General features: G+C 29.0%; 1 protein-coding gene across 1 annotated transcript; it reads right to left on the bottom strand.

Annotated features, from left to right (window-relative positions):
* Positions 1–2,321: 2,321 nt before the first annotated feature.
* LOC133834792 (ethylene-responsive transcription factor ERF027-like) lies at positions 2,322–3,733 on the bottom strand. Its single transcript, XM_062264546.1, has one exon. The coding sequence runs from the start codon at positions 3,595–3,597 to the stop codon at positions 2,803–2,805; it is 795 nt and encodes a 264-aa protein (XP_062120530.1). The 5' UTR covers positions 3,598–3,733; the 3' UTR covers positions 2,322–2,802.
* Positions 3,734–11,088: the final 7,355 nt, after the last annotated feature.

Here is an 11,088-nt window from a genome sequence, read left to right as displayed (position 1 = left end):
GGGCACTGCGCCAAAGTGATACGCATACGCATATGTATATATCCTCGATCGCGTCCACAGAATAGATTAATTAATTAATATAATATACGTCATTCTATACACATAAAACATTCAAAATTAAGTCAAAGATTTTCTCTTTTCAGAGGGAGCTATTATAGGTCTTTCTTTTCTTCCTCTTTTTCTTAACAATACAAGTATAGATAAATCCCATGATTATGCAATTTCATGGATGCATGACCTAATAATAATAGTATAAAATATTGACTTTCTGTATCCCATGAGTGCCGACCTCTTTTATCGACATGACTGTCACTTATATATTTTGATTTTTTTTCCAGGTAATCAATAATATAGTTCTGGTCATTCAATCCAAAATTTTATGTATAGAACATAACTTCCTGGTCAAAATGAGAAGAAATACTAGAATACTGCAAGTTTTCCCCTCAATTAGCTATATAGGGGTAAAAAACTCAAAGGTTTCTGACCCCATACATATATATATATACACACACACATATGTAGTATAGTTAATCTGAATAATTTGAATCCAATTTTTGCCTAACTAACGTCAAGTACGTGCTCATTGATTACTTAACATGGAATAAAGTATTTGATATTACTATCATCTCAGAGATGATAACAAATATCATTAAACCAAAACCCTTATTTCAGCAGCTTAATTAATACACACACACATATATATATAAATATACATACACAAACACAGTTAAACAAAGACCATAACAGGAACTATAAATTATTAATTTATAAGGAGTAATAAAAATTGATTAATTGGTCAGCAGTTATAGCAGCAGTAGTGATTTATATAGTTTGTTTGTTTGTTTGTAGTCTAAAGATTTTTATACCATAATTGATAATGACATAAAGAAATTATATATATATATAAATAATATATAGCAAGTACTTTTATGTGTTTTGATTCGACCTATATATTTCTTTTTTTCATCTTCGTGTGTACATAATCTTATTGATTCTTTTCATATAATTTTAGTGATGGAGGTCATTCTGGTACTTGTTATGCAATGAGCCAATAATAGCGGCCGGTCCTTTCCTTTTTCTTGCCATAAATATATGTAAGTATATATAGGACCCCCTAACCTATTAGTTTGCACACGGTTCCTCCTATTCTTTTTTTTTTCTTTGTGTACCTTGTTACAGACTACACTAAAATTTTGCCCCTCCTTCTACTTTCATACATACATCACATGATATATATATATCTAAATATTGTATTAATCAAGTATATATATATAGTACTACTTACTCAACCGAAGTTTTTAAGGCATATGATACTGTTATAATAATAACATGAAAGTTTGATGAGTTATAAGATCTGCAATAATGTCACATACATATTTATATGCATGAACTGATCCAATAATTAACTAATGTTATCTACTTTCTAATTTATTAATAGCTGAAATAGAAGCTAATGTGGCTATATTGCCAATGTCGTGTATCTGAGAAACTAGCTATATATATATATGCCTGATTTGGCTAATTAAATCTTAGCTCAAATAGCTGAGAACTAGAAAGTGCTCTATATATAGAGAGATCTTGGATCGACAGTATACTAGTCCACACTGATCAATTTCGACCCTTTTTTCAAAGCTGGGTAGGTACTAATTATGGAATAAGAGATTACTGGCTTTCGGAAATCATTTGAATATGAAAGAATATCTAAAAATCATGACCTTAACAATCGGCACGATTTTTGCTTCTTGTCTGGGCTACTTTAACAACAAATGACCTACCTTGGATGGAAACTTAGTATTGCTAATATATATTTAAAATATACAAATGCATATATTTGTATATTTATTATATATATATATACGTAAGTTTTCAATTCATATCTTTTTATCAATTAATTTATGACCTTGTCCTTATATAAGAGAGACAAAGAGGAAAAGAGGGTTTCCTTAACCCCCAAAACAATCAGTTGATGGTTTTTTGCGACTTCTTCTTAATTCTGATACTTACTAAACGAAAGAAATAAAGCCTAATGGCAAACATATTTATAGATTTTTCTTACCGTTATATAGTATGTTATATTTATATATATGCTAAGCCTTTATAAAAACCCTTGTAATAAGTAAACTCGGTCAAAATCTGGAACATATGTATAAGTGAGACTAATTTTGAAGTAGTAGTAAATTTTAATTGAAAATAGAAAAGATCTATATATGTATATATAGAGATAGAGTTCGAATCTACATATAGATGAATATATATCTCTATATATTTGTTCAATCTTGCTCCCAACGGTCTCTTTCCAAAAGAAGAATAAGGCATAAACATGATGGGTAGAAAGAGTAATACTTCTTCTGTCACAAACATGTATATATGATATATAAATATATTATATATATATATACATACAGCAACTAAATCATAAGAGGTTAGCAGCAAAATCTCCTGCACGTGTAGCTACCCAGCTTTACACGTACGGATTCCACACACATTATAATCAGCTGCAAAAATCCAGTGGAGGGCAACGAAGAAGGTAATAATAGACGACCCCCACCCCCAAAAAAACAAATACACAATTCCAAAAAAAACCAATTAAGGGTAGCAAAAATCAGAAAAACACACAGAGAATAAGCAAAAATACAAAAGTACCAGAAAAAGAAAGAACATACCGTACTTTTTTGGTCTTTCATTTGCATCTATTTAATATATATTGATGCCTTGAATCTGGATCATTTTATTGATGATGATCCATATACATATATATATATCATCATCATGATTTGTTCGATATATATATATAAATGTTTATTAAGTATAGCTCCATAAACATTCTCCTCCATCTGAATTCCCAGCCGAGTCATCAGACGACGGCGTATTAATCCTTGGTGGGCTTACTAGCATTCCCTCAGCCATGTTCACTAGCAAATTCGGCATATTCAAAAGCGCTTCCTCATCCATAAACTCACTACCGCCGTCGCCGCCGGAACTCAACTCACTATTATTATTCGCACCACTCGAACAACTTTCCTCATTGACCACCCAACCGGGTACGGATTTCAAACTCTGATCCCCGCCGTCTTTATTCTCTTTCAGCTTCGGCTTCAGCTCGGCTTGCTGTTGGTGTTGTTTCGACTCGGCTGCCTTAGCAGCTGCGGCACGAATATCGGTCGCCGAAGTAGAAGCCGGCACTGGGTAAGAGGAAACCAAATTAGGGAAGTTCAAGGCGGTGTCGTGCCCTTTTAAGGCAAGCGCCGCCACATCATAGGCTGCGGCCGCCATCTCAGGAGTTGGATACGTACCGAGCCAAACGCGTGTCGTTTTCCTAGGCTCACGAATCTCTGAAACCCATTTCCCACTCCTACAACGGATTCCCCGGAAAAACGGGTGCTTCTTTACCGAACTGGACCCGGTTCGTGGCGAATGAAACGGGTTTTGAGGGGGCGGGTCTTCTGATGGAATAAGCCCGGCCACGGCCACAGCCACGGCTGGGCTTGGTGGTTGGTTTTCTGATATTGGGCGCACCTCGGACTGAGAGAGTACTAATGATATGGATGGGTTGGGTGGTTGGTCAGTTTTGGGCACGTCTGTTGGAGGATTAGCCATACGACTTCATATACAATTCTTTATATATATAGTGAGAGAATGTCACAAATGGGGTCTTAGTCTTACAAATATTTATATATATGCGAGATATATATCTAGAGAGAGAGAATGTGGCAAATGGGGTCTTAGTCTTACATTTTATATATTGGTTTTTTTTTTTCTTTTTTCAATTTATTGAGCTATAAAGTGAAACATTAGGGTGGAGCGTGGGAAAATCGCGGACCAATTTAATATTAACTTTTTCAAAAAAAATAAAAATTGGACATTTATTTATTTTTTTGGTCTCTAATGTGAGGCCACAGTGGGCACACGTATTAGCCAGCCATATATAAATTATAAGGCGCCAGCTTAGCTAGCGATTAGCTGTAATATTACCATGTGCATGTCTACTCCGTCTTTGAATATGGAACAAAATATAATGCTTACTTAATTTCTCATTTCATATTTTTATTACTTACATAGCTTTTTTTTAATTAAACTTTTCCCCTCTACTATTACTAGATTACTAGTACGTATATATATATATATATTCATGATTTGCTCTAGATTTGGATTTATTTTTATGGGTTTTATTACTTATTAGGGGTGCTTGTTCAATTAGTAAATTATATGTTAGGGTCATGGTTACCACTCACGAAGAACTTTTGAATAATTGTGATTAAAAAACAACTTTTGAATAATTTTTTCGTTGATTGTACATATGTAGTACTTAGTTGATGCATTATGATACCCTCTCTCTTTTGTAGTTCAACATATTATTTATAAGTACTGTAGCTTTGACAACAACTCTAGATTCAATGTCATCTTGACCTAAAAAAAAGTTTTATATAAAAAAAATTAAAAAATAAGGAGGAACTCTCATGTGTAAATTCATTTCATTGTAATATTAAAAGATTGCATTAAAAAAAATATCTTTGCTAGTTTGTAATTTTTATATAAATAAATTGAAATTATTAATTGTTATTTTAAAGATGTATATATTTTTCTTTGTCGAAATTAGTTTGCATGTTGAAAATTTATATCGTAGATATAATTAGCAAATTAATTAATTCAATCACAGTTTTTTAAATTCAATGGGAAAGAAATCTGCCCAATTTGTACATTTTTATTCAAAAATGTTAAATATATGCCGAAAAAAGTTGAAAATATGATGTGTAAATTAATCACAAAATTATATTATTTAATTGTGAAGCAGCAAAAATGAGTAATGAAATGTTATACATATTTTTCTTACTTCATTTAATTTATTGTTTATTTAATATTTTTGTTAGAATAAAGAGACTAAAGTTAATTTGTTATAACTCTAGTTAATAAATAGTCTTGATGGGCTAAATATATTTTTATTTTCTAAAAAGCATCTTCGTAAATGGTTGATCTTGACATATATACATCAATGAAGTTGTAGAAAAACAAGAAATTCGACTCAAAAAAATTTATGATTTCAATATCTCAATTATAAAAGTGATGGGCATAACACTGTGTATACTAAATGTTTGTTGGGAATTATAGTTGTGCATTTCAGTAAATTTAAATCATGCCCATATGTGCATTTATGGATGCCACAAAAACAATAAGACATTTGTGTACACCATATTTCTTCACACCAAATTGAATCAATTATATACAACATCAAATTCTACACCAAATTTAAATTATTAAGGTTAGATACACCTTCATGGAATTAAATTACAATTACTTTATCATATACGAACTTAATTCAAATTTAATTTATATCTTTATTTATCTTCTTTTTTTGTTGAATTATGAATACTTTTCCTTTATTTCAAAACTATTTAGAGGTTGAATATTGACCAATGAACAAAGTAGCTAAGTATCTTTTTTCTTTACTTACTTTCATTTTCTTTTCTTTTCCTTTTTCAAATAGAGAAGACAAAATTCGATATAGACAAATAATCGTTCTTAGAGATTGAAATGTGTCCCACTATATGTGTGATTCTATTATGGAGTATTGTCAGTTTAAATAATACTGTAGAAAAACTCAATGTCATTATGAACTGTTAAAAGAGAAGAGAGTAGAGAGTAGAGAGTAGAGAGGAGAGTACTGCTACATATACATCATGTATATATATAATAATATTCACTATTCACCTAACGAGTTATGAGTAATAAGAAAGTTTGACTTGTATTTTAACATATTGATAATTGCCAGGAATTGAACAATGCCCATCTTGGGTATAATAAATTAATCTTCACTGCAAAATATACAGTTCATTCCCTCATTATCTACAAATTTAGCCAAATTTAATAAATTCACCAATAAATACAGCTTTTTTCGTTAGAAGCATCGTAATGAGATGGAGGACCTTCGAAAGTCACTATCATTCGTCTTAAAGTTGCTCACATGTACCAAGTTTCTCAAATGTCAAATCACTATCATAAAATATCTTTTTTTTTTCCCAACTTATTATTGGCCATTACCCATTATTATTTATTATTGTCCTTTCTTTATGCCCAAAATCAAAAAACAACCCTACCTTTGTGAATCCAATAAACATCAGCCTTAATATATAATAGGGTAAATATAAATTTAAATTTTGGTTTAATACCAATTTAGATTTTCGACATTCTTTTATTTACAAAAAAGAAAAATCTTTATATTTAAAAGTATATTAAACGAGAAGAAAAAAAAATTATAAAATAAGAAAGTTCATCGTATTCTATCTTGTATTTATTTGTATTTATTTATCATGACTTAATATCTTTTATATATATATATATCTTTTATATAGAGTAGGTAGATAACAAAATTTTTTTATTTTAATTATTTTTTATTTTTTTAAAGTTAAATTTAACGAAATATTTTTATATTTAACAATAGATTTTAAACATGATTTAAACTTAAATTAATAAATAATTAAACAAATTAAAATAAGATATTTTTGATATATTTTACAATGATAATTATTTAAAAATAATAAAAGTATATATTTGATAACTTAAATAAAATTTAATTAAACTTAATAATATATTAAACATATAATATATCGTAAATATCATTTTGGATCTTGTGTTTTGCAAAAGTTACTGATTGAATTTTTTGTTTTATCAAATAATAATTTGGATCCTGTGTTCTATAAAATGTAACAAAAAAATGCCCTGGACCAAATTTTTGTCAAATTTATTTTAAATATGAACAAAATGCCCTCATATTTTATTAATTAATGAATTAAATAAATAATGAAAATTATATTTTAAAATAAACAATTAAATTAAATTGTTTTTAAATAAAATATAATAAAAAAACTATTTTAAATAATAATAATTATACTATTTTTTATTTTAAAATATATTTTTATTATTTATTTAATTCATTAATTAATAAAATATGAGGGAATTTTTGTCATATTTTAAAAAATTGACTAAAATCTAGTATAGGGTACTCTTTTGTTCCATTTTGCAAAAGACATGGTCCAAATTGTCATTTAACAAAACACAGGGTCCGATCGGTAACTTTTGCAAAATACAGGGTCCAAAATAGTATTTACCCTATAATATATAATCTTTTGTTGTCATTGCACAATTCAAAAACTAGAACAAACATAAACTTAAACAAAAATAAATTAATTAATTAAAATATGATATTTTATGATAATTTAAATAAATAATTCATATTTATTTAAAAATAATAAAGGTATACATATCATTTTTTTTTATCTTATAAATTTGTGTGATAGTTTTTTTTGTATCAAGTGATTGGAGCTCTTTTTCTTTATCAAATTCACCAAAGGACATTACAAGATATATTATAAACTAAAAATAATTTATGCATATAGTATTATCTACACTATGACTGTTTCTATTCTTATTTTATTTCTATTATTAATTTCTTTTAAATATTATTGTATTTTATATACAAGTCATGTGACCATGTAAATATATATCTATGTCAAAGTTCTGTTTAAATGTCATATGTAGAGATTATTGATATAAATACTTATATATATTATAGAACTATAATTCATTCTATTATATATATTTTTTTAAAATAGTGATCAGTTTTTATTAAAATTATATATAATGTTTACAACTTTAAAACTAAGAAAACGTGCATTGCATGTTGCTTCTACCTAGTATATATATATGTATATATACTAGATACAAGCAATGTGTACTGCACGTTTACTTATTTTTATTTATATAATTTATTATTTATATCTATTAAATTTGTATCATTGTCATATAAATATTTCAAATAAATAAACAATATTATATATAAAATAATAACATAAACATATTAAATGAAAAATTAAACAAAAATACTGTTTTCTTTACGATTTTTTTTAAATGTATATAATATGATAATATTTTTAAACATAAATGATATTTTTTTAATAAAAATTAAGATTATGTATTATATTTTATTATAATAATATTCTATAATATTTAAATTTATATTGATATAATTATTAAATATCTAGTCATGTATTAAATATTATTATAATAATATTTTATAATATTTGAATTCATATTAATATAATTAATAAAAAGTAGGAATATGTATTATTATTATAATAATATTTTATAACATTTAAATTTATATTAATATAGTTATTAAATATCTAGTCTTGTATTATATATTATTATAATAATGATATTTTATAATATTTGAATTTATATTAATATAATTATTATATATGTAGTTGTTATACCCAAAAATTGGAGAATGCATCCTAGGAGGCTAAGGAGAATGCATCTAGGAGAGTGCCTCCTAGGAGAGCTAAGGGGAGTGGTCCTAGGAGACTCCAAGGAGGATGTGGTCCTAGGAGACCCCAAGGAGGGTGTGGTCCTAGGAGACCCCAAGGGTGTGTAGGAGGCAAGCCTCCCAAGGTTTTCTAAGTGTTGGCTCGAACGTGTCCAAGGTAAATAGCTAAGGAGGAGGAGTCTCATGCAAGAGAATGGAGACTTAGACTTTCATAAGGAAAGTCTATACAATGTTCGATCGGACATGTTTGGGAGATGCTAAAGAAGGTTGCCTCAATGTTGTCCAAGGTGAGGTTGCCTCAATGTTGTCCAAGGTGAGGTTCCCTCAATGTTGTTCAAGGTGAGGTGCCAAGGAGGTTGCCTCGGACCACCTTAGTCCGAGGAGAAGCCAAGGAGATTGGTTCAAGGAGGAACATGGCATGCTAGAGGAGAGTGCATGTTAGAGGAGAGAAGTGCATCTCCTACCACCATGCACGTTCAACCTACCACCATGCACGTTCAACCAGCCCTTGCATGGGTAGCGAGTAGGAGGTGGACCAACTAGCTAGAGGAGACTAAGTCAGATACAACTTCAACAACATGCGCGGGAATCTCTCATTCTTCCCACAAATGGGGAGTTTGTTACATTTTGAATGTTGAATGTTTATTTGTAATATAAATATAATAAATATAGTAAAATATCCCTATTATAAGGGGATATCAGTTGAGGATCTCATCTCTATAAATAGAGAGCTTATGAGATGAGAGAGGGGCCCTTCTGCTTATTCTTTCTAGAGAGATAAAATTGGGTCTGTCTATTCTAGAGAGAGAAAGTGCTGAAATTAGAGAGAATTCTTGTATTTTCACAATTTATACTGAAGAAACTCAGTTGGCATAGTCCATCTGATCTTGAGTATAGATTTATAAATCACAACTCTAAGTGGATTAGGCTATTACCGACAATCGGGGCTGAACCACTATAAAAATTCTGTGTTATTTACTTTTCTTGTTTATACCGTCTGTTGTCGTTTACATTCTCTTGAAGGTTCGTCGTATTTGACGTTCTCACGTCGTTGGCTAAAAACGCAGTCAACAGTAGTCTTATATTAAATATTATTATAATAATGATATTTTATAATATTTAAATTTATATTAACATAATTGATAAATGTATACTTTGAAGTTAGTTTTAAAGGTATATTTTGTTAAATATTTAGAATATTTCGTTAAATGTAATAAAACAATCCGTTAAAACCAAGAATTTTTGTTATCTACACAATTATTATATAGAAGAGATATATTAGATACAAATAACGTGCAATGCAGGTTTCCTTAGTATTATTTATAAAATTTATTAATTATTTTTATTAAATTTATATTAATGTCAAATAAATTTCAAACAAATATCCTATTTTAATTAAATAATTTATTTATTTTTATTTAAGTTTATGTTTGTTCTAGTTTTTTAATTTGGGAATGACAACAAGAGATTATATATTATATGTTTAATGTAATATTAAATATTATACGTGAATTTTAAATTTAAGTTTCTTGCTAGTTTTTTTAAACCAATTTGTTGCTAATTGATAATTATATTATATATTTAATATGATATTATTATAATAAGTGAGTTTAAGTTTAATTAAATTTTATTTAAGTTATAAAACATATGATTTTATTATTTTTAAATAATTATCATTGTAAAATATCTCAAAAATATCATATTTTAATTTGTCTAATAATTTATTTATTTTATTTATTATTTTTAAATAATTATCAGTGTAAAATATCTCAAAAATATTTTATTTTATTTTATTTAAGTTTAAGTGATGATTACAATCTACCGTTAAATATAAGAATATTCTGTTAAAGTTAACATTAAAAGAATAAAAAACTGTTAAAACTAATAATTTCCGTTATCTACACACTTTTTATATAGAAGAGATATACAATATATCTGATAACAATCTAACAACCTACCCTATAAATAAGAGAATAAAACTCTAACATCCTAACAATAAATTTTGAACACGTCAACTGTAACGCTCCAACTCCTGGAACCGTTACGGTGTGCCTTGTAAATAGTGCTAAACTCGCTAATCGAGACATTTGGCCAAAATCGTGATCTAAGTATGATTAGCGGTTTAGAGATTAAACATTTTGGTTAAGATATAACGTTTCACTAGAACGTTTAACATATACATTGGGATCCCGAAAATACAATTAAGAGTTTATTACAGAAAATATTTACAACAGGCCGTTCTAAGCGGCAAAACAGGGTTCAACCCTAGTTCCACTTTAAACCTCGACCGTGGTGGCCGAGCAGCTGCATATGTACACGTCATCACCTAAGCTCTTCAACTCAAGGGTGGTCCAGCTTCCTTTTGCCTTTACCTGCACCACATAGCACCCGTGAGCCGAAGCCCAGCAAGAAAACATAACACTTTTCATAAACATTATCAAATGATTATCATTATAATCACACTGAATATAAAGCTTTCAAACCAATGGGTGCACATCACATGATTCTAGCGGGAGAGTGGCTGTTAAGTAAGCCACCAGCCTCCAAGCTCTGTTTTGTAGCGGGAGAGTGGCTGTTAAGTAAGCCACCAGCCTCCAAGCTCTGTCTTTTAGCGAGAGAGTGGCTGATAGGTAAGCCACTAGCCTTCAAGCTCTGTTTTCTAGCAAGAGAGTGGCTGATAGGTAAGCCACTGGCCTTCAAGCTCTGTTTATTCATCGACCCTCAGGGTCGGTCAGGCATTAATGCTCCTTGAGTCATTCAATGCTAGT

Source organism: Humulus lupulus, chromosome 5 (genome assembly GCF_963169125.1).
Source record: "Humulus lupulus chromosome 5, drHumLupu1.1, whole genome shotgun sequence".
NCBI classification, from domain to species: Eukaryota; Viridiplantae; Streptophyta; class Magnoliopsida; order Rosales; family Cannabaceae; genus Humulus; species Humulus lupulus.
Note: the sequence above shows the minus strand (reverse complement) of the source record. Positions and strands in the feature narration are given on the sequence as shown.

Coding starts and splice junctions, on each gene's coding strand:
- LOC133834792 (XM_062264546.1), bottom strand. CDS start 3,597: ATGGCTAATCCTCCAACAGACGTGCCCAAAACTGACCAACCACCCAAC.